General features: G+C 38.5%; 2 protein-coding genes across 2 annotated transcripts; one reads left to right on the forward strand and one right to left on the reverse strand.

The window, feature by feature from the left end:
• Window positions 1–2,319: 2,319 nt before the first annotated feature.
• Window positions 2,320–5,650, reverse strand: LOC140170338 (uncharacterized). The gene is made up of 2 exons (XM_072193706.1): window positions 4,421–5,650; window positions 2,320–2,935 (listed from the first exon to the last, which is right to left on the reverse strand). Exons 1-2 carry the CDS (start codon window positions 5,601–5,603, stop codon window positions 2,565–2,567), a joined length of 1,554 nt encoding a protein of 517 aa, XP_072049807.1. The 5' UTR covers window positions 5,604–5,650; the 3' UTR covers window positions 2,320–2,564.
• Window positions 5,651–5,661: 11 nt separating this feature from the next.
• LOC140170337 (uncharacterized) lies at window positions 5,662–11,036 on the forward strand. Its single transcript, XM_072193705.1, has 2 exons — window positions 5,662–8,932; window positions 10,421–11,036. The coding sequence occupies exons 1-2, from the start codon at window positions 6,322–6,324 to the stop codon at window positions 10,789–10,791; spliced, it is 2,982 nt and encodes a 993-aa protein (XP_072049806.1). The 5' UTR covers window positions 5,662–6,321; the 3' UTR covers window positions 10,792–11,036.
• Window positions 11,037–24,645: the final 13,609 nt, after the last annotated feature.

Raw genomic sequence — 24,645 nt, forward strand, 5'->3', positions numbered from 1 at the left:
GAGCTTTGTTGCAAAACCCCTTACATCCACTTGAGCAATTTTGAGAACACATCAAAAAATCATCAAAAAAAAATCACTGGAGGTTTTCAACAAAAGCAGCTTTTGGCAGGATGCTCATCCTACATAAGTATCCCGCCAAAAACTGCTTTTGTTGCAAACCCCATATCAGTACTTTTGGATGACTTTTGATGTTTTCTCAAAATTGCTCACGTGGATGTAAGGGGTTTTACAGCAAAGCTTCTTCAAATTCTCGTGTATGGAATTTTCAAGATATTAATGGTATATTTTAAAAGCTTCTTCTGGCAAACATTGATGTTTTTACAATTTTGTAACCAAATACACTGCAAAATGCATTTATGGTGGCGACATTGCTGTTGCCGGTATAATCAGACTGGTCTAAATAGAAACCATATCTCAATTTCTTTTCTGGCGCCTGACTTTGTGTATAAGCGCTGAGCCGCGGCGGTGGTGGCTCCGACGCCCATGGCACCCATATTGAAAATTCCTGGAACCGAAGACTACGTATGAACTCTGTAAGCTTGAATTTTACTAACAACTACAAAACATTAAATATGATACATCAAGGTGCAAGAATAGTATACCCATATTCTTAAAGAATGTTTAACATCTGTTTAGGCGACTCTCTCCGGTTACGGGAGTATTTTAGTAGACAACGTTGATTGTTGTTCTACCTCATGTTATACGATAATATGAAAGAGAAACCATTATCTAAACATCCTTTAAGAATACGGGTATTTTTTTACAGAAAATATACAAACATTGATTGCCCTGTGCAGTACTGTTTAAATTAATACAAAATATTAAATACAAAATTAATGAATACTGTTATAATGACACGTAAGATTGTTTACATAGAAAAGTTATGAAATAAAACAAAATAAAAAGAAATTAAAGTTTTTAAACCAGCCAACAAAAAACAAAACAATAAGACACCTTAAACATTTCGAGAACCACCTTCATAGCAATGTATATAATTGCTAACATGTATTTATTTGGTAATTTTGAACCACCTGCATAGCTTTACGGGTGCAGTAAAAAACGCCTATGTGCATTTGAATTAACATTTGACCTCAAAACATCGTAAAAATGCGCCTACTTTCAAAACCAGTCTTATGTGCAAAATTGGACCCAGTTTTTCGGAACTAGAGATAGATGCCGTTGGTGGCGTCTGGCCGGATGAAGGAGGCTATACCCGGCTACCTGTACATGTATAACCCTTTTGAAACCATTCCATGCGCTACAATCATGACAAAATTGTGGCTACATCATAGATATCTCGGGCATCTCAGAGCATTACCTGGTTTTTCCATATGAAAGTAATTGAGGTGTTCCATCAAAGCTTTCGTCGTGTGCTGCCACCTTGCGGTGGTTCCGGGAACGTTGCGTCTAGCAGGAAACCACAATGAGTAATGCCTACATAAAAGCAGTATCTTTGATAAAAGATATTCTGACGTGACTTTTGTCTTCAGCAAAGTTTCTATAATAAACTATGCTTCATGTTAATTTGAATTCAGCGGTGAATTCAGCAGTGTTGGGTTGCAATTCGCGTATGACTGATTTTGAAACTGGGCACAATTTTACACAGGAGATTTTGATGTTTAATGTCAAATGCAAAAAAAAGCTTGCTGGGCCGGATAACTAGTATAAATAAAAGTCAGAGAAAAAGAACCATTTCGCGTCTGACGTAACCTGTCAATCAAACGTACATAATGTTTGTTTACGGTTTGTCGTGATAATTGAAATGTCTATACTCAGCTGAAAAACGGCGTGTCCTATGGTTAGTTTTTTCACCTTCAAACATATCACCATCTGAAAAGTTAGGTCTTAGTAACAGGGATCTTTCTGAAAGTATAGCATGTCAACAATGCCTAGAAAAGATGGTTCTTGCCTTGTTAAAGTACCGACATCGTTCGCCATTTTCTGCGATTCCTTTTCTTCGATGAAGGCACCAGATGGATCGACCTCATTGTTACGCGCAACTAACCAATCGCGGGCCGTGGTGAGTTCAATCATCAAAGGCGAACTAATAATAGTCTTTAATGACTTTTAGCATTATAGTTATTTATTATATATACGTATTCTTGAGGGGCAACCGTCAATCAGAAGACCCGTTACTCAGAAGTCCCACTATTCAGAAAACCCGTCACCCGCCACTCAGACAACCCGCCACTCAGAAAACCCGCCAATCCGAAAACCCAGTTCTCAGGGTTTGGGTTAGGGCTAGGGTTTAGGACTAACTCGGTTCTTTCAAATGATTAAAGCACCCCACTAGTCAGAATTCTGAATAGGGCCTAGTGGGCATTCTGAGTAACGGGTCTTTTGGCTAACGGATACAGCCCGCTAGCCAGAAAACCCGCTGGTCAGAAAAAATTCTGAGTAGCAGGACTTTTACATAAAATACGACAAAAGGTCCACTATTCAGAAAGTCCGTTATTCAGAAGGCCCACTCAGAAAATTCTGACTAGCGGGTCTTCTGAATAATGGGTTTTCTGAATAGCAGGTCTTCTGAGTGACGGGCTGCACCTCGTATACTTATTGACTGATTATTCATTACCAGACTCTACGTGTTGTGGAAAGCCGTCGTTACTTCCGTGCTCCGGAGACAAGGTTGGGCTACTACCACCACTATCTCCAGACGATGACGAAGAGTTATCCATCACTAACCTCTTAAGCTGCATCTTGTCCTGGTACCTACGTAGCTCATTACTCTCTGGATGGTTCACCTTGACGTGGTCATAGTGTTTGTCTGAATTGGTAGTTGTATGACCGCATTCCTCGCATACGAAGATCTTGCTGCGACGTTCCTTGTAGGAATACGAGCTGTCTCTACCGTGGACTTTGTTGAGGTGAGATTCAAGTGAACATCGCTGAGTGAAGGATTTGCCACACTGTTCACACTTGTATGGACGGACGCCTGCGATGAGGAAAACAAGCACGAATAAGGAAAAGTACGACGTTACTATCAGGATTTTTAAGCACTCTGCTGTTACTACTACATGTACTCTCTAAATGTAAAGAGTGAAACAAATTCAGAGTGAATTTAAGTTAGCTCTAATAGAGTGGGTTTTAGCTCTAAAGAGTGAAAATAGTACACATATTTCACTCGTGATTTCGAGTGAGCCTCGCTCGCTCACAGAGTGGCTCAAAATCTCACTCTTTCTTGGAGTGAACTGTCAGCGAATCAGAAGCGTCGAATATCGGCCGATATTTGTTGAACTTGTGTAACAAGATGGCGAACAGTGTGTGAATGAATGGCGAAAAGAAAGTGGATTTGATGAAGAAATAAACAGCATACTCAATAGTGATTACATTTATGTGTATAGGCTATATTAAAATCATAACGTTTTTCAAATTAAATGTTTTACAAGTTCAATGCAAGGAAAACGATTTGTTTGACCGTATGTGATGGTAGCCGGTAATGATATATTCAAATCACAGTTTCGAGTCGGAATTCAGTAGCAGGGTTATGTTTTTAATCATAACATATATACTATCAACATATCGATAAGTTGGTCCTACGTGTTGAGTGTCCAAAATGAATGAATGTATTTCCCTGTAAAACAAGGTTTAAGTTTGAGGATTGACCAACGTTTTTTTTCAGCATTACATTGTTTGAATAAGACACGTGTTTGCATTTTTATGGGTTATGTGCACCATTCAGTAAGCTATGCAATCCGCAATTAGTGGAATTATTGGCAAATAAGTGACCAAACTGCAACATTTGAGACAATTAGCTCATTTTAACTGATTGAAATGGACACACATACATGTACCTACTCGTATGCGATATGAAATTATCGCATTTGGTGATATATCTGCTATAATTTACTATAAAATAAAACAAAATATAATTAACATCGTGGCAAAATTCATTCATATTGCTCCCAGCCCAATTTGTACTACATGTTTGTGCATATCCTTATGATTATCGCATAACGACGGATAGCACCCATCTATTGATAAACCGTCTTTTGTCTGCATCCCTTTGTATTACTCCCGGGTCCTCAGAGGGCAATGTTACAAGGTGAATTTGACATTGCAAAATCTTTTGCATTGGTCGCTTCTCGCTCTCGGCGAATCGCGTAAGACATTTCACCTCGTTAGAAAGGGGTAGTTTATCATGTTTATAGTGATCTGTTGTATTCGGCATTATGCGATAATAACAATATACCGTGAAGCTTCGCCTAACGGCGCTATGAGCTCCCTTGACATAAGTGGAATTTTAAGCACAACCTAAAAGTGCACCTCCCGTAAAATGCCCACCGGCAAATAAGGGCACGGAACTTGTTGGGATTTTAGAGGAGGGAGCTCTCTATTTGCACATGAAACTTACCCCAAGGCAAAGGAGCCCAAGTGCGCCATTAGTCGAATCTTTACGGTACCTCTTATCTCAACTCACCTGTGTGGGTTCTGACGTGTCTCTTCAGGTCAAACGTATCATTGAAGCCTTTACTGCAATACGCACATTGATACTTCTTCGAGGCATTATGACATTTCATGTGACGTTTCAGCAATCTTTGGAGCGGGAACACCTTATTGCAGACATCACATAGGAAACTAGTCTCTCCCATATGCATTCCTGATGATATATGATTGGCAAGTTGAGTTCTACCTGGAGCACGTTTCAGAGGAGCATATGTGTCATTATACTGACCACCTATTGTGGCTGCATTTATAGCTTCTCGCACAGTTCCATTTAGAGGAAAGGCGTAGCCGTTGACATGACCAGGGAATGGGATTTGAGAAGAGTCTAAGTTCGCATTTAGTGGCATAGAGAAGCCGTTCAGTTGCGTCCCTTGGAGTATAGCTTCCGGGGCAAGAGGTAATGGAATTTGGCAATTGTGCGTGGTTGGCAAGTTCATCAATGACGCGGTATCATCAAGTCCAGACGATGTATTTACCGGCGTCACTTGTGGTAGAAACGCGGTATTAATATATTCAGATGTATTTGATGGCAAGATGGCTGCAGATAGTACTGATACGGCTGAGGTAGGCATATTTGGCACGTGTGACTCTGGAGGAGTTACTGACAATACTGATGTCGGGAGAGTTTGAATACTGAGTTGAGTTGCTTGCGAATGTGCTGGAACAGCACTTTGTTGCCGCGCTACAGGAGGCAGAATTGGCGATGAAGTAGTGTTGGCAGGCAGTGTAGTACTTGGTGGAATGTTTTGGGGCAAACATGGTTTGCTTACAACAGTTGCTTCAAAGACAGTCTGTTTTACTTTTGGACGGATAACATTGCATTGTTGCGTAAAGGGTACATTTTGGTACTGAAGTATCGTAGAGTTGATTGTCGGGCGGATAGAATCGGGTCTATGAGGGAGCGGCACTGGAATTGGCAACGTAGTGGATAGTCCGTTCAAAGTTACCGGAAATGTTATAATGCCATTTGGTGAGATTGCACTGGTGGTTGCAATATCTGACGGGGAGGATCCTTGCTGACCCATTGATCGATTCAACGTCAGAGATGTCGACAACTGATGGCCGATACTAAGAGTCTGATCTTCAGTAGTTGCCAACGATGGACTCGTAGTAACCATCGAGTTGGCCATCATTTGTGCTGACATCGTGGATGTCATCAGTTGTTGTTGGACGTTTACATTCCTATCTCTAGAGAGACTTGCCGACGGGCCCCTGAACGGCACACACAGGCATCATCCGTCCACACTGTTTCACAGCTCAGATAACAATCCTCCAGCCAAGTTTTTTTCCGCTCTTTCAGCTACCTCTAAGCCAGATGCGACGAAGGAAGTAGACCAAAATGGCCCGCATTCCCAGCTACAAGTTCCAGAAAGAACAACTCCATCGTCACTTTGCAGACCCTGGCTCACTCCGTCCAATTCAGTAGACACAAGAGATGTCGGTAAAGTTTGTCAAGCGAGTGTACTCGAGAACCAGGAGCAGGTTGATGATAAAACATCCACAGTTTATCAGGTCGATAGTCATCTTGAATGTCTCTCATCAGGATTTCCTCCTCAGCATCAAGGCAGTGTTCCTACACCTGGATTATACTACGCACCAAATGCTTCGCCATATGTACAAGACGACGCTTGCCTTTCTCCCGAAGGACTTTTAAGCGCTACAAATACTCCGTCTACTTCTAACGAGATTAACAATCAAGAACACCATCGCCATCTTAACAATAAAGATCATCGTCGTCGTCATAACAACGGTCATTCCAGTAGAAAGAAACATAAACACAAAGATGGTCACAAGAAAAAGAAGAGGCAGAAGAAGAAGACCAGAAGTGAAGAAAATAAGCAACACAATCACGAAATTGATGCAACGCCAAACGGAATGGTAACCGAGAACATAGGCAGCGGGTCGTCTGAAAGTAGTCCTAGTACAGTCTCTCCAAATGCAAATACACTAGATACTGAAAAGTCACCGCCATTGTCACCCAAAGAAACACCTTATACACCTACAAACCATACGCCAGAGAATATCTTGGTAGTCCATTTAAATTCAAATATCTTGCCAGAGTATGGACCTTCCAATGATGGCAGTACTACTTCTGATTTCACCAGTACTGCGAAAAAGAACACGTCTGAAATACCACAAGAGTATCTGCCTCCACGCAAGCGGCACAAGATTTATCTGGAAGCAATATCCACTAACGTTTCAAGTGCTTCGACACCGTCTGATACCAGTGATATCTATAACATGAGAGCCTCATCGCCTTCACCGCATGAAATGAGTGACAAAGGAAAGAATCGAGATGTTTCTCCAGAAGGTCTGAACGGATTGACCCTATTAGCCATGGAATGTGCTCGCCAACAACCAGCAGGCCTTGCGTCTTCATCTCCCGCCACCGTGACAACACCAGAGATCAGAAACACTCCCAGTGTTCTTACACCTCTCTTAGCTGACGGTAGTGCCAATGTTGAAAGAATTAAAGTATCTCAACCATCAGAACAGGAGAACAATGTTGGCCTCACTGCGCCAACGTTATCTACTAGTACTAAGGACTCTCTGTCGTTAAGCGATCAGTTGAATACTGCCAACATCAATAACAGTACCCAAGAAGAGACTTTACCCGTGTGTAGCACAAATGACATGCTTGCAGGGTACGAATCGGGTAAAAGTGCATTTATGCGTGTAAAGTCGTCAAAAGTACAAACTAGACAAACTTTGCAAAGTTATGAAAACGCTTCGTCGTTTGCAAATCCTACTCCACAGGGTACCAGTACTACATCCCTTCCATCAATGAGCTATTTGGCACGACATATCTCTAACAGTAATCTTCCGAACGGTTTGGATGTATCAGAAGAAAAGCAGATCTCTTCCGCGTCTCTCACTGCGGCATCCCCAATCTTTACATTTCCCAATTCGTCAAACGTGACGTATACGAAAGGACTTTATCTTCCCTCGACTGTGCGTATGTCTTCAACAATAAGTGTGCCTGGTATGCGACCATATCCACCTCAAGGATATGGTAACAATGGTATTTCATCTCCAAATGGACCATTTTCGTTACTTGGCGTGGATATGGATCATCAGAGTAGATGTCAAACACTTCTGCCTCACTTCAATGGCTTACATGCTGCATGTTATTCGCAACCACAACAAGTCATGACGCAGAATCGAGACTCAAAGATACCGTACCCACAGCCACAGCCAATAATGAATTCAGTGGTGACATCAAGCCCGTCGGCAAGTCTCTCTAGCGAAAGCCCGTCGGCAAGTCTCTCTAGAGATAGGAATGTAAACGTCCAACAACAACTGATGACATCCACGATGTCAGCACAAATGATGGCCAACTCGATGGTTACTACGAGTCCATCGTTGGCAACTACTGAAGATCAGACTCTTAGTATCGGCCATCAGTTGTCGACATCTCTGACGTTGAATCGATCAATGGGTCAGCAAGGATGCTCCCCGTCAGATATTGCAACCACCAGTGCAATCTCACCAAATGGCATTATAACATTTCCGGTAACTTTGAACGGACTATCCACTACGTTGCCAATTCCAGTGCCGCTCCCTCATAGACCCGATTCTATCCGCCCGACAATCAACTCTACGATACTTCAGTACCAAAATGTACCCTTTACGCAACAATGCAATGTTATCCGTCCAAAAGTAAAACAGACTGTCTTTGAAGCAACTGTTGTAAGCAAACCATGTTTGCCCCAAAACATTCCACCAAGTACTACACTGCCTGCCAACACTACTTCATCGCCAATTCTGCCTCCTGTAGCGCGGCAACAAAGTGCTGTTCCAGCACATTCGCAAGCAACTCAACTCAGTATTCAAACTCTCCCGACATCAGTATTGTCAGTAACTCCTCCAGAGTCACACGTGCCAAATATGCCTACCTCAGCCGTATCAGTACTATCTGCAGCCATCTTGCCATCAAATACATCTGAATATATTAATACCGCGTTTCTACCACAAGTGACGCCGGTAAATACATCGTCTGGACTTGATGATACCGCGTCATTGATGAACTTGCCAACCACGCACAATTGCCAAATTCCATTACCTCTTGCCCCGGAAGCTATACTCCAAGGGACGCAACTGAACGGCTTCTCTATGCCACTAAATGCGAACTTAGACTCTTCTCAAATCCCATTCCCTGGTCATGTCAACGGCTACGCCTTTCCTCTAAATGGAACTGTGCGAGAAGCTATAAATGCAGCCACAATAGGTGGTCAGTATAATGACACATATGCTCCTCTGAAACGTGCTCCAGGTAGAACTCAACTTGCCAATCATATATCATCAGGAATGCATATGGGAGAGACTAGTTTCCTATGTGATGTCTGCAATAAGGTGTTCCCGCTCCAAAGATTGCTGAAACGTCACATGAAATGTCATAATGCCTCGAAGAAGTATCAATGTGCGTATTGCAGTAAAGGCTTCAATGATACGTTTGACCTGAAGAGACACGTCAGAACCCACACAGGTGAGTTGAGATAAGAGGTACCGTAAAGATTCGACTAATGGCGCACTTGGGCTCCTTTGCCTTGGGGTAAGTTTCATGTGCAAATAGAGAGCTCCCTCCTCTAAAATCCCAACAAGTTCCGTGCCCTTATTTGCCGGTGGGAATTTTACGGGAGGTGCACTTTTAGGTTGTGCTTAAAATTCCACTTATGTCAAGGGAGCTCATAGCGCCGTTAGGCGAAGCTTCACGGTATATTGTTATTATCGCATAATGCCGAATACAACAGATCACTATAAACATGATAAACTACCCCTTTCTAACGAGGTGAAATGTCTTACGCGATTCGCCGAGAGCGAGAAGCGACCAATGCAAAAAGATTTTGCAATGTCAAATTCACCTTGTAACATTGCCCTCTGAGGACCCGGGAGTAATACAAAGGGATGCAGACAAAAGACGGTTTATCAATAGATGGGTGCTATCCGTCGTTATGCGATAATCATAAGGATATGCACAAACATGTAGTACAAATTGGGCTGGGAGCAATATGAATGAATTTTGCCACGATGTTAATTATATTTTGTTTTATTTTATAGTAAATTATAGCAGATATATCACCAAATGCGATAATTTCATATCGCATACGAGTAGGTACATGTATGTGTGTCCATTTCAATCAGTTAAAATGAGCTAATTGTCTCAAATGTTGCAGTTTGGTCACTTATTTGCCAATAATTCCACTAATTGCGGATTGCATAGCTTACTGAATGGTGCACATAACCCATAAAAAATGCAAACACGTGTCTTATTCAAACAATGTAATGCTGAAAAAAAACGTTGGTCAATCCTCAAACTTAAACCTTGTTTTACAGGGAAATACATGCATTCATTTTGGACACTCAACACGTAGGACCAACTTATCGATATGTTGATAGTATATATGTTATGATTAAAAACATAACCCTGCTACTGAATTCCGACTCGAAACTGTGATTTGAATATATCATTACCGGCTACCATCACATACGGTCAAACAAATCGTTTTCCTTGCATTGAACTTGTAAAACATTTAATTTGAAAAACGTTATGATTTTAATATAGCCTATACACATAAATGTAATCACTATTGAGTATGCTGTTTATTTCTTCATCAAATCCACTTTCTTTTCGCCATTCATTCACACACTGTTCGCCATCTTGTTACACAAGTTCAACAAATATCGGCCGATATTCGACGCTTCTGATTCGCTGACAGTTCACTCCAAGAAAGAGTGAGATTTTGAGCCACTCTGTGAGCGAGCGAGGCTCACTCGAAATCACGAGTGAAATATGTGTACTATTTTCACTCTTTAGAGCTAAAACCCACTCTATTAGAGCTAACTTAAATTCACTCTGAATTTGTTTCACTCTTTTACATTTAGAGAGTACATGTAGTAGTAACAGCAGAGTGCTTAAAAATCCTGATAGTAACGTCGTACTTTTCCTTATTCGTGCTTGTTTTCCTCATCGCAGGCGTCCGTCCATACAAGTGTGAACAGTGTGGCAAATCCTTCACTCAGCGATGTTCACTTGAATCTCACCTCAACAAAGTCCACGGTAGAGACAGCTCGTATTCCTACAAGGAACGTCGCAGCAAGATCTTCGTATGCGAGGAATGCGGTCATACAACTACCAATTCAGACAAACACTATGACCACGTCAAGGTGAACCATCCAGAGAGTAATGAGCTACGTAGGTACCAGGACAAGATGCAGCTTAAGAGGTTAGTGATGGATAACTCTTCGTCATCGTCTGGAGATAGTGGTGGTAGTAGCCCAACCTTGTCTCCGGAGCACGGAAGTAACGACGGCTTTCCACAACACGTAGAGTCTGGTAATGAATAATCAGTCAATAAGTATACGAGGTGCAGCCCGTCACTCAGAAGACCTGCTATTCAGAAAACCCATTATTCAGAAGACCCGCTAGTCAGAATTTTCTGAGTGGGCCTTCTGAATAACGGACTTTCTGAATAGTGGACCTTTTGTCGTATTTTATGTAAAAGTCCTGCTACTCAGAATTTTTTCTGACCAGCGGGTTTTCTGGCTAGCGGGCTGTATCCGTTAGCCAAAAGACCCGTTACTCAGAATGCCCACTAGGCCCTATTCAGAATTCTGACTAGTGGGGTGCTTTAATCATTTGAAAGAACCGAGTTAGTCCTAAACCCTAGCCCTAACCCAAACCCTGAGAACTGGGTTTTCGGATTGGCGGGTTTTCTGAGTGGCGGGTTGTCTGAGTGGCGGGTGACGGGTTTTCTGAATAGTGGGACTTCTGAGTAACGGGTCTTCTGATTGACGGTTGCCCTCAAGAATACGTATATATAATAAATAACTATAATGCTAAAAGTCATTAAAGACTATTATTAGTTCGCCTTTGATGATTGAACTCACCACGGCCCGCGATTGGTTAGTTGCGCGTAACAATGAGGTCGATCCATCTGGTGCCTTCATCGAAGAAAAGGAATCGCAGAAAATGGCGAACGATGTCGGTACTTTAACAAGGCAAGAACCATCTTTTCTAGGCATTGTTGACATGCTATACTTTCAGAAAGATCCCTGTTACTAAGACCTAACTTTTCAGATGGTGATATGTTTGAAGGTGAAAAACTAACCATAGGACACGCCGTTTTTCAGCTGAGTATAGACATTTCAATTATCACGACAAACCGTAAACAAACATTATGTACGTTTGATTGACAGGTTACGTCAGACGCGAAATGGTTCTTTTGCCCTGACTTCTATTTATACTAGTTATCCGGCCCAGCAAGCTTTTTTTTGCATTTGACATTAAACATCAAAATCTCCTGTGTAAAATTGTGCCCAGTTTCAAAATCAGTCATACGCGAATTGCAACCCAACACTGCTGAATTCACCGCTGAATTCAAATTAACATGAAGCATAGTTTATTATAGAAACTTTGCTGAAGACAAAAGTCACGTCAGAATATCTTTTATCAAAGATACTGCTTTTATGTAGGCATTACTCATTGTGGTTTCCTGCTAGACGCAACGTTCCCGGAACCACCGCAAGGTGGCAGCACACGACGAAAGCTTTGATGGAACACCTCAATTACTTTCATATGGCAAAACCAGGTAATGCTCTGAGATGCCCGAGATATCTATGATGTAGCCACAATTTTGTCATGATTGTAGCGCATGGAATGGTTTCAAAAGGGTTATACATGTACAGGTAGCCGGGTATAGCCTCCTTCATCCGGCCAGACGCCACCAACGGCATCTATCTCTAGTTCCGAAAAACTGGGTCCAATTTTGCACATAAGACTGGTTTTGAAAGTAGGCGCATTTTTACGATGTTTTGAGGTCAAATGTTAATTCAAATGCACATAGGCGTTTTTTACTGCACCCGTAAAGCTATGCAGGTGGTTCAAAATTACCAAATAAATACATGTTAGCAATTATATATATTGCTATGAAGGTGGTTCTCGAAATGTTTAAGGTGTCTTATTGTTTTGTTTTTGTTGGCTGGTTTAAAAACTTTAATTTCTTTTTATTTTGTTTTATTTCATAACTTTTCTATGTAAACAATCTTACGTGTCATTATAACAGTATTCATTAATTTTGTATTTAATATTTTGTATTAATTTAAACAGTACTGCACAGGGCAATCAATGTTTGTATATTTTCTGTAAAAAAATACCCGTATTCTTAAAGGATGTTTAGATAATGGTTTCTCTTTCATATTATCGTATAACATGAGGTAGAACAACAATCAACGTTGTCTACTAAAATACTCCCGTAACCGGAGAGAGTCGCCTAAACAGATGTTAAACATTCTTTAAGAATATGGGTATACTATTCTTGCACCTTGATGTATCATATTTAATGTTTTGTAGTTGTTAGTAAAATTCAAGCTTACAGAGTTCATACGTAGTCTTCGGTTCCAGGAATTTTCAATATGGGTGCCATGGGCGTCGGAGCCACCACCGCCGCGGCTCAGCGCTTATACACAAAGTCAGGCGCCAGAAAAGAAATTGAGATATGGTTTCTATTTAGACCAGTCTGATTATACCGGCAACAGCAATGTCGCCACCATAAATGCATTTTGCAGTGTATTTGGTTACAAAATTGTAAAAACATCAATGTTTGCCAGAAGAAGCTTTTAAAATATACCATTAATATCTTGAAAATTCCATACACGAGAATTTGAAGAGCTTTGCTGCAAAACCCCTTACATCCACGTGAGCAATTTTGAGAAAACATCAAAAAGTCATCCAAAAAGTACTGATATGGGGGTTTGCAACAAAAGCAGTTTTTGGCGGGATACTTATGTAGGATGAGCATCCTGCCAAAAGCTGCTTTTGTTGAAAACCTCCAGTGATTTTTTTTGATGTTTTTTTGTTGTGTTCTCAAAATTGCTCAAGTGTATGTAAGGGGTTTTGCAACAAAGCTCTTCATTTGTCTTTTAAAAAAAAATTGAAATTCCATAAGTCATTTAGATCAATAAAAAAACCCTGCGAATTAATATAGGCGTACCCTACAATGTAGTAAATGATCAGTTGTAGTTCATAGTTATATGCATGTAGTTGTGGATTTGTGATAACGATATTAGTGTGGTGATAATTTAGTACTCTGAACAGATTCATCAGGATCGTTCATAAATCACTGGTAAGCAAATGTTCTCAACACAGGTCCAAATAAGTAAATTAGGTACTCACTAGAAATATTTCGATTCCTATCAGGAATCTTTTTCACTCTGGTTTGGTGACAAAGAGGCTGAAAAACAGACCATCCAAACAGCTCTCCAGAAATGTGGTTACCCTCAGTGGGCCTTTGAAAAAGTGGAAAGTGCCATAAAACAAAAGCAGGAGCAAGTTAAACCAGCTAAAAAGAAAGATGATACAACAGGAATAAAGGACTTGTTGTTATCCCCTATGTTCAAGGTTTGTCAGAAAAAGCACAGCGGATTTCCAAAAAAACATACCATTGCCACATCAATGAAGCCCATGACCACGCTGCGTAACATTCTAGTACATCCCAAGGACAAAAGAGAAAAGGATAAAATCACAGACTGTGTAAATGAAATTCCATGCCAAGGTTGTGAAGCTACATATGTTGGAGAAACGGGCAAAACAGGAACATGTGAAATCAGTAGAAAAAACATCGAAAAACAGATTTACCAGGGCAAGAGCAGACCTTAGCTCTTGAAACGTCCCATACAGTAAGTGTTTCAATTGGACTTGTATAGAAGACAATGCTGAATTAATGGAATATTACAGTCCTGATGAACTTAATCAAGAAACAACAAGAATCTTGTTTTAAAGTCCACCACTTTTTTAACACATAGGTTTCTCAGTCGTCAACCCAGACAGGGCAGGAGTAACGTGACCAATCGACCTGCACCAGTCACCTGATGAATTCCCTTGTCGGACGCAACATCGTGATATGAAACCATGTAAGTTCCTTGTTTTATTACGTTATATTAATGGGTTTTGTCATATTTGTCATGCAGAAATCAATCTGTCAGCATTGGAAATGTTCTGTCATCTGCTGTAGACCTACTATTAGGAGTACCACAAGGTTATGTGTTAGGCCCAATATTTTTTCACTAAATATGCGTCACCTGTTATTGAAATTGCTCGTCATCATAACCTAAATGTTGGTACTTATGCAGACGATACACAGCTTTACCTTTCTTTTGATGTAAATAAACCCAATGATGAAGACTTGGCTCGTCAGCGTATTGAAAACTGTATTTCTGATATACGATCATGGATTACAAAAAAAATAGTAAAAAAGTAAAACTTAATGATGACAAAACTGAATTGCTCATAGTATCTTCGAAAAATTCTCAAAGTAAGATTCAGCGTAAGAGTATTCAAATCGGATCTTCCACAATATTTTCTTCAACCAGTGTGCGAAATTTAGGAATATGTTTTGATTCCACGCTGTCAATGGATACGGGATTTGCCATTTGGTCTAATGCCATTTGGTCTTAATATCCATTTCTTCTACTATTAATAGTATATTGATCATACAATAGTATTTGTTTGTATATGCTTGTATAGGTAATTTATATACTGTTATATATTTGTCGCTGGGTGGCACCTGGATTAATTTAGCTTTCATCACGAGCATTCTACGAGGGGGTATCAAAAAGTTTTAGAAGTGAAAGAGCTATATCAATGAAATTTTGTCAGTGCAATCACTGGTCCTTATGTACACTATGATGCAAAAATGGTCTCATAAGAATGTTTACTTTTTTTTACAGGCGCTAGATGTCAGTACCTGCCTATGTAACCGTATAACCAGCAAAATGGAGAAAATTGATGCATGTAGCATGATCAAGTTCCATTTTAAGGGTTATAGTGCCCAAAAAATCTGTGATGAAATAAAAATTCATTTTCCAAAAAGCAACAGTGACAATATCACAATCACCACCGAAGATAACTTTCATTTCATCATCGATTTTCTAGCTGCAACCCTTCAAATGCGGGATCTTAATAACGCTGCTTGCCTCAATTTTCTCAATCTTGCAGTTTATGCGCAGTAACTGGGGCAGCAGGTTATTAGCATCTAGCGTCGCCTGCAAAAAAAAGTAAACATACTTATGAGACCATTTTTGCACCATAGTGTACATAAGGACCAGTGATTGCACTGACAAAATTTCATTGATATAGCTCTTTCACTTCTGGGCGATTTCTAAAACCTTTTGATACCCCTTATGCGTGTATACGAGGTTTTATGGTATAGCTAGTTAAAATTGTACATGTTTGGGTAATACCGAAATCTTTGCGATGAATACGGATTATAGATGTACAGACTCTTCTAAACATTTTGATGTGTGATTTGTCCATTACATCTGTCCAACGACGCGGAAAATGCATGGGGCTGACCCTTATACTGATATTAAAATAAATAATAAAGGAATAATCTATATGATAGCTAACTTCACCATTGCGTAAATGATTTACATAACAGATAGGGTAAAGTGTTTGAAACAAATGCAACCCTACAACAAAGAGGGCACAACTGACATCGTTATTCGTACTAGACACAATGTACTTGTCTACCATTGACTTGTACACAATACAGGGTGAGTCATAATGATCTGTACCCAACTTATTAATTAAATTATATCGGATTATAGCAAATGAAGTTGGTCTGAAATAAATTAGTGAAATAGGGTATAGATCATTTTGACTCACCATGTATGACAGCTCTATATAGGTCCATAGGGCAATGGAGGCCAAGGGCGTAGCCAGCTTTCTTGGTCAGGATACATTTTGGGACACAGACGTAAACAATAAGCCAAATCGGCATTGGAAGTTTGCAATGCATTGTGGGACAGTTTTTGCAGTTTTGGGACACTTTGTCCTTTGACCTATTGGGAAAATTCAGAAATATTGGGTTTTTGTACGTACAAAATATACTGTAAAACACTTTAATTTCGCGGCAACTTTATTTCGCGAATCGCCAATAAGCCACATTTTCGCGGCAATTTAATTTCGCGAATCAAAAGAAAAATTAGAAGCTTAAAATGCACTGTATGTAGCAAAGTTTCCGAATTCATAACCTCAATTTTCTCTTGTTTTCGGGTAGAATTGTCATCTTACCTTTCCCAACAGAATGTTGCAATTAATTTAGAAAAGAAATATGCCGGTTTTATTCTCGGAACTTAAATGCAAACTATGAAGAAAATTATTTTAATTTGCGAACTTTGAGCAACACGTTTTACAATGGACTCAATGTAGGCTGCCAATTTGGATATCCCACCATGCCCTTTCTAACATCCTTGAAACACAATTTTTTTTAAACTTTATTTTTTCATCCTACAACACTAAAGAATAATATTTTTATAATTTCTTAGGTGTGAAAAAAATATTTAAAAGCATTCAGAAGTTATTTTGATACAAATGATGTGAGGGAAATGAAACTTGTGCCAAAAACGTCAGAGTCACTATTTTCAAAGCACCAAATGTATCAACAACATAAGCAAATCAATTCTCCAGCAAAATACGTAAAAATTAAAGTTTTTTGGAACTGTTAATGATGTTACAAAGTAAATGACTAACAAATAATAATTTATGCCATAACATTATGATTTTATGGTTAAAAATAGTAATATTCAAGATTTAATTTGTTAAGTTAGGGTTGCCAAATTCGGCACCAGTTACAAGTGTATTTTCACAAATGTAATTTCGCGGCAATTTTATTTCGCGAATGGAGGTGCTCGCGAAATTCGCGAAATTAAATTGCTCGCGAACTTATAAAATGTTTTACAATAGTTGAAACAAATATAAAAATATTGTTATTTTATAAATTAATTATTTAAGTATTTTTAATGATAACATTATGACAATAATAAGTAAATTAATAATTTCCCCGATATGTCAGAGGTCAAATTGTCCCAAAACTGCTCTCAAAAACCGGAAGTTTAGTGATTGGGCTTATTGCAGTTGCATACATAAACCGGTTTTGTTTTTAGAAAGATTGTGAACGTCTTCTAGCTTCAAAAAGCCTTTATACTCGGACGTATCGCGCAAATAAATTGTATTTTACACTATTTTTAATCTTTGCTCATGATCGGGATGAAAAGGGCTTTATTGTGACAAGGTGCGGTTTTTTTTAATAATATTTTGGCCCATGATCTTAGTAAATTTTGGTGGAAAATGGGCTCCTTGTACCTTTTCTTTTCCATTGTCCTGTAGATTTTCTCTTTAATTCCCCTTGCCACCATATGAGTTTGGGGTACTTCAGAATAGGTAAATAGCACCAACATGGAGTTTTCTATTGTGAAAAATGTTTGGCTAAAATGTTACTTTTATCCGTTTGATGTGATAGAGCAGAAATATTACACAAAACATCGTATAACTCTTGATTACACTTGACACAAATTATGAAGATGGTTGCTACTATAGTAAAAAGCAACCATTAAAAATTGTGAACAAACATAATAAAGATGTGTCTATAATTAAATGTTAAGAATGACTTGTATGTTTTTTTTGTCTTGATGTTATTTTGGTATAAGATATATTATACGGTAATACTTACTGCGCGGTTATACTTCCTGCACCCATGCCACGCCAGTTCTGTTACCGTCCACGTGTGATTGATATCCGATCCATATCTGAATAAGCTAGTATATACTTATGGTCCTCCCTACACAAAAGTTGAATTTATTACTATATCACTGAGCGAAAAGCGGTTGGTATTTTGACCAATGAGGTAGGTGGGCTTTTCCCAACGCATCAAAAGCGATCTCCCTCATTGGATAAAAGCCATTCGCTGTCGCTGTCTTATAAAGAAACAATGTGGCTCCAAAAACAATAGAAAGCAAGCTTAAACTATAAATTAGCCCCAGATAGAGGGCAGGGCCTGAAGAATGAGGGAAATTATGGGGTAAAGAGTAAAAAAATGAAAAAGAGTAAAAAAATGGGTGACAAGCTGTCCGTAAATATTACGTTAGGTTATTCTTGCTTTCTTGCCCTGCAGGGCCCTTATATTGGGGTCCCACTTGGAGTGTTTAGTCGTCGTATGGGAGATGCCGGCCTCGGGCCTGCCGGCCCGGCGCTCTTGATGTTTTTAGTTGATACTGGGCCCCAGCATCAACAAAAAACCCTTAAGGGGTTCTAAAAATAATAGTTTTTATATTCTATAGTGTTATATCTACCAAAAAACGTTTCAAAACGTAAAAAGGGGCCAAAGTTTAAAAATCTTTCCTGTGTGGCTTTTCACCCTTTTTTAAACTTGGTCCCATTCAGTATAGTAGTAATTTCTACAATTAGGTTTAAGACTGTTCAAAAGCATAGGCTATGTATTATCAAAATCATTTGAAGGTTTATGTTTCATTATATTGCGTGTTCATAGAGAGTAGTAGAGTATTATATATACTTAGCAAATTGACTGTCTGTCAACTTGCATATAGGCCCTACATCTGTACATGAGGCGCAGAATCGCACAAGACGATGAAGAATTTAACAAAGTGAGTATTTGCTACTTTTGCTTAAATCAAAATACATTATCAATCACGCACGAACATTAATTCATTTACTCTACAAAATGAACAATGACAACTAAGAAAACAAACAAGTAGCCTAAAGATGACTTCATATGGGTCTTTAGAAACTTTCATAAATGGGACCAAGTTTTAAAAAGGGTGAAAAGCCACACAGGAAAGATTTTTAAAACTTTTTTGAGGTAAAAAAATATTGCGCAGTAATTGGGTTCTTTGTAGCCATGCGAGGCGAACTAGTTGGATATCCATATTTCGCGGTTAATGGTTCTTTGTAGCCCTGCGGGGCAAACTAGTTGGATATCTATACTTCGGGATGAGTGGTTTTTTGAAGCTTCGAGGGGCAAACTAGTTGGATATCCATATTTCGCGGATTGTGGTTCTTTTTAGCCCTGCGGGGCAAACTAGTTCGAAATCCTCATTTCGCGGTTAGTGGTTTTGACGACCCGTAACCGCCCATCAGCTGCATGGGGTAAGAATTATTAAAAAAATTAATAGCTGAACCCAATAGTTCAGCGAGGGACTGGAAACGACATATTGATGACTATAGAGTGTATTCAATAAACCCAAGCAGAAGGAGAGCTGCTAAGTAAGAGTTATGCATAACCATAAACACATGCATGATCAGACAACGAGTGTTCAATTTCCTCATAGCTTCCCACGTTGTACACACGTCAGTCGAATTTGGCGGTGTTGGTTTATTAGCCCTCCAAGCTATAACATCGTCCACTTTTTGTTGAACTTTGTATGTGGGCCTCACTGTAATAACATAAAGATCAGTCTGATCAGTGTGATATCATTTCAAGAGGTCACTTCACATGATTAAGCTAAACAGCCTAATTCGGCCCTGATTTGGTAAAATGATCTAACTTGAAATTAAAATCGCTGTTTCGAGAAAAAGAGCTTTAAAGTTTGAACACTTGACGTTTTTCTTTGTGAATAAAATAAATTATTAAACAGATCTAATGTCTTAGAAAATATATAAATCTCATTATTTGGTGCAGAAAAAAATTAAGAGTCCCACGTAACATCGCATGGTAAAAAGTGAAAAGTAATTGAACAAAATGGTGTTGTTCAACGATGTTTTAATATAAAATTATACACTGACTTTCGTACAAAAGTACTTTATCAAAGTGAGCAAAAACAACCGTGACACTCCCATCACGCGCCACTACAACGAGATTCCCCATATTCCGTCTGATCTTAAAGTCACTGGCCTTCTCCAAAGCTCAGGTTCAGATCACTAGCGTTGGTTGAAGGAACAACATACAATCAATCAATCAATTTATTTCATCCATTCATTTACATACTATATGCCATTACGGCACCATTGTTGGCCCTGATAGCATCGGACTTAATGTCCAATTTTCTGCATTCAAACTTTAATTTCCTTTTGGTCACGCCCTGCTCATTTGGTAGATCTTCATTCTCTCCATTATAGCAGTTTTTTGTATTAATTTCTTTCTCTCTTTCTTTCTTTCTCTCTTTCTTTCTTTCTCCCCTTCTTTCTTTCTCTCTTTCTTTCTTACCTCCTTTCTTTCGTTTTTCTTTCTTTCTATCATAGGCCTACTTTCATTATTCCTTTCCTTTTTAGTTCTTTTTCTTTTCTTTATTTCTTTCTTCTCTTTTCATTTTCCTTCCTTGCTTTTTTCCTTTCTTTCATTCTTTCTTTCTTCCTTCTTTTCTTTCTCTCCTTCTTTCTTTCTTTCTTTCTTTCTTTCTTTCTTACTTTCTTCCTCTTTTTTTTTTCTTTTTTTCTTTCTTATTTTCTTTCTTTCTTTCATAGGCCTACTTTCATTCCTTCCTTTATTTTTTCCTTTCTTTATTTCTTTCTTCTCATTTCTTTTTCCTTCCTTTCTTTCTTTCTTTCCTCCTTTCTTTTTTTCTTTCTTTCTATTTTCTCTTTCTTATTCATTCTTTACTTTCTTCCTTTATTTTCATCAGTCTCTCTTCCTCTTTCTTTGCATTTCATTTAATATCTAGAGTTTGTCTGCGACTGCTTTCGCTCGCGCTGCTTTAATTTGCTTGTTGCGCCATTTCTAGTACGCACCTTTTAACATCGCGTTTCTCATTTTTATTTTCCGCGCTCGCAGACATTCTCTATTTTGCTCACTTTGATAAAGTACTTTTGTACGAAACGTCAGTGTATAATTTTATATTAAAACATCGTTGAACAACACCACTTTGTTCAATTACTTTTCATTATTTGGTGGCATGGTGGTGATTTGAGGATGTCACCAATGAAAAGAGCGGCTTCACATTACCCATGATATGGATTTATCTCAAAATGTCCAAATTTCAAGTTATTGTCAATTCATTTTAAGCCAGTGGTAACCAGTATTTCAAAAAAGGGCGTAGCTTTGAATTGATGTGATGGGATTCAATTTTATTCAATATCTATGCCAACCGTTCTACGGTTTCACGATTTAAATTACTATAGGCCTATGGCCCTAGATTGCCGAGAAGGATTGATGCAAACATCATGCATGTGAAATGTTCCAAAGGTTAATGAACGAGAATGAAAAGAACAGATAAACTTTATCATGTTTGTCTCCCTATGCATGAGTGCGTATATTTATGGCCTTTACAATATTTCCTTATGTTCTTGTTAGGTATGGAGGTATGGGGTATTATTAAAATAAAAAATAGTTATATTAAATGAAATCCTGGCATAAATTTTTCGTCTTCATTCAATTGTGCTCTCTCTAAAGCAAGTAGAAATAGCTTGTACACTTTCAACATGGGAACACGTTTTGACGTATCTATGATTAGTAAAAGATGTAGCTCACCGGCCAGCCAACAAAAAGAAAATGTCTATAGTAGGCCCTTAGCTGGCCCTATACGTGAACAAGATTTTCTCTCTGAATTGGCCGTATTTTACGTGTAAGAAAATCAATCGCATTATCGTGTTCACTCAAAAATTTAGAAAATGAATGGGCACTTCTGGGTAGCCCTACCACGGGCTTTTTTTTTTTTTTTTATCTTACACAATATACTATACACCATGCTATATACTGAGAACTGCTAAAAACCCAGTGACAGCTCAATACCCACTAACCGCTGTCCCCGAGAAAATTAGCAGTCACTGGCAGCAGCTCTCTGGACATAGCCAGGTTTTATGGTATAGCATGGTTTTGGATCACCACAGTCAAAAGGCCCTATACTAGTATGGCTACTTCTGGGCTGGGTATCTATAGATTCTATAGAATTTAAGTATGATATATTTTCGATGGTAAATATATTTCACTTTCAAAGTTTGTAGTTTTCATAATTGCAATTTCTGAAAAAAATAAAAAAAGCGGTAATAAGTCTATAAATGTAAGAGTATCGGATCATTTTGAATGTTAATAAATGCGAAACGCCGTCGGTAGACACCAGCAATATCAGGGATTGCCGCGATTCTTGCAGTAGCTTTTATGAATAGAATACAATAGTGGATACAATAGCGGATACAATAGCGGAACAATAGAGCTCTCTTACGGGCAAATAAACCTCGTCGCGTTTTGCTAAATTTCACTTCTTCTTTTTCATGAACTAACCGTTCTTTTTTAAACTTGTGGCAAAACATCGACAGATGTTTTTAAATTATTTTTTAAACTTGTGGCAAAACATCGACCGATGTTTTTAATTACCTCAAATATTGTACTAAAATACGTGGTATTTTGACAACGGGGTACACCGTACTAATACAGAATATCCATCCCAGCACAGCATTTACCGTCACAATACGGCCGTATTGATACAATGTGTTACGTGTACATATCGTCGGGCGTTTTACATAGTGACGGATCTTAGATACGTCACTATGTAAAACGTCGGGTAATGTCATATATCAACACCCGTCATTTGCATAATTAATTAACTAATTAATTATGCAAACTTGAGGTTCAAATCTTGGTAATATTGTACTACTCACTATTTAAAATACATTGGCCAATTTTCATAAAAATGACAAAATCAACATCCGTCTGAGGTCAAATTAGCAACAACTGTCGTATGGGCATGAAACTTGATGGGTACAGTCAATATTTAGAGCCAGATTTTTGGAAGGTCATCCATGGTCACCCAGGGGTCATCTGAGGTCAAATTATAGTGTATTAACACTGTCTGTGCCATCCAGGGGTCATCTGAGGTCAAATTAGCAACAACTGTCGTATGGGCATGAAACTTGGTGGGTACAGTCAATATTTAGAGCCAAATTTTTGGAAGGTCATCCATGGTGACCCAGGGGTCATCTGAGGTCAAATTATAGTGTATTAACACTGTCTGTGCCATCCAGGGGTCATCTGAGGTCAAATTAGCAAAAACTGTCGTATGGGCATGAAACTTGGTGGGTATAGTGAACATTAATAGAGCCAAAAATTTTGGGAGGTCATCCGTGGTCACCCAGGGGTCATCTGAGGTCAAATTATAGTGTATTAACACTGTCTGTGCTATCCAGGGGTCATCTGAGGTCAAATTAGCAACAACTGTCGTATAGGCATGTAACTTGGTGGGTATAGTGAACATTTAGAGCCAAATATTTTGGAAGGTCATCCAGGGTCACCCAGGGGTCATCTGAGGTCAAATTATTAAAAACTGTCGTATGGGCAAGATATTTCTATACTGTTAGGAGATGACCACCTGTAACTGAAGAAAAACCAACAACAGAGCAAAACAACAACAAACAAAATACATATTTAGGGTTGGTTTAGTTAAATCAAACAATTTAATTTTATACATTGTTTTTTTTGCGGGTAACAGTAAGTCAAAGTAAGCAAGATTGTTTTTGCATTTGAGGATTTTAAGGCTACCGAGTAAGATAATATGCGATATTTGAAATGGCAATACCCATGATACCTGTTCGGAAACTTGTTGGAACTCTGCTACTTATTTGCTTACTTCTTAATGTGGGTTATACCAAAAATGCATCAGAAGGTAGGTGTTAATCCGAAAAAAACCTTATGCTTAAACCTTAACAATAGGTATTTAGTACTGTGTTTCGTATTCTACTGTTCTTGGAAAAAAGTTTAAAACCTGAAAATGTCGGGTTACAAAACGTTAGCAAAACGTACATTACTAAAGCATTCATTAAAAGTATTTACAAATGCTACAAAAACATTTGCCTTATTAAAGGGCTCTGCAGCACATTCTGAATACGAAGAATGTCCTCCTGATATCAAATTATTTAGATTTGTTTTAAATTCGCGATATAATACAAATTTTATGGCAAATTATTAAGAACCGTGGTAATTATAAATTGTTTCAGTGTATCAGGGGAGATTCCAGTGGATAAAGAACAATTTACAATCTTTAGTATACCCAGCAAACACAAAAACGTTTTAAAAACGTTTTAAATAAGTTATATTTTGGCTTTTGGTTCAGGTAAAAACGTTTTAATAACATTAAAATGTCGGGTTATATAAAGGTCACGATGACGTTTTAAAACGTTTTGTATGAAAACACACTACAACAATATTTTTAAATGTTTTCAAAAAATGTTATTGTAAACTATTTAGGCAAACATTTTTGCCAAATATTGTGTCAATACTTAAATAACATTATGTTAAAATATTTGAACCCGGCAAACACAGAAATGTTCTTAAAATGTTTTTTCAAAACCTTTTAATAACATTTAAATGTCGGGTTATATAAAGGTCATAAAAACGTTTTTAAAACGTTATTGAAAATATTTTGGGCAAACATTTTTCGCAAAATATTTTTTCAACCCCAAAATAACATTCTGTTTAG

Source organism: Amphiura filiformis, chromosome 14, assembly GCF_039555335.1.
Source record: "Amphiura filiformis chromosome 14, Afil_fr2py, whole genome shotgun sequence".
Taxonomy (NCBI): domain Eukaryota; kingdom Metazoa; phylum Echinodermata; class Ophiuroidea; order Amphilepidida; family Amphiuridae; genus Amphiura; species Amphiura filiformis.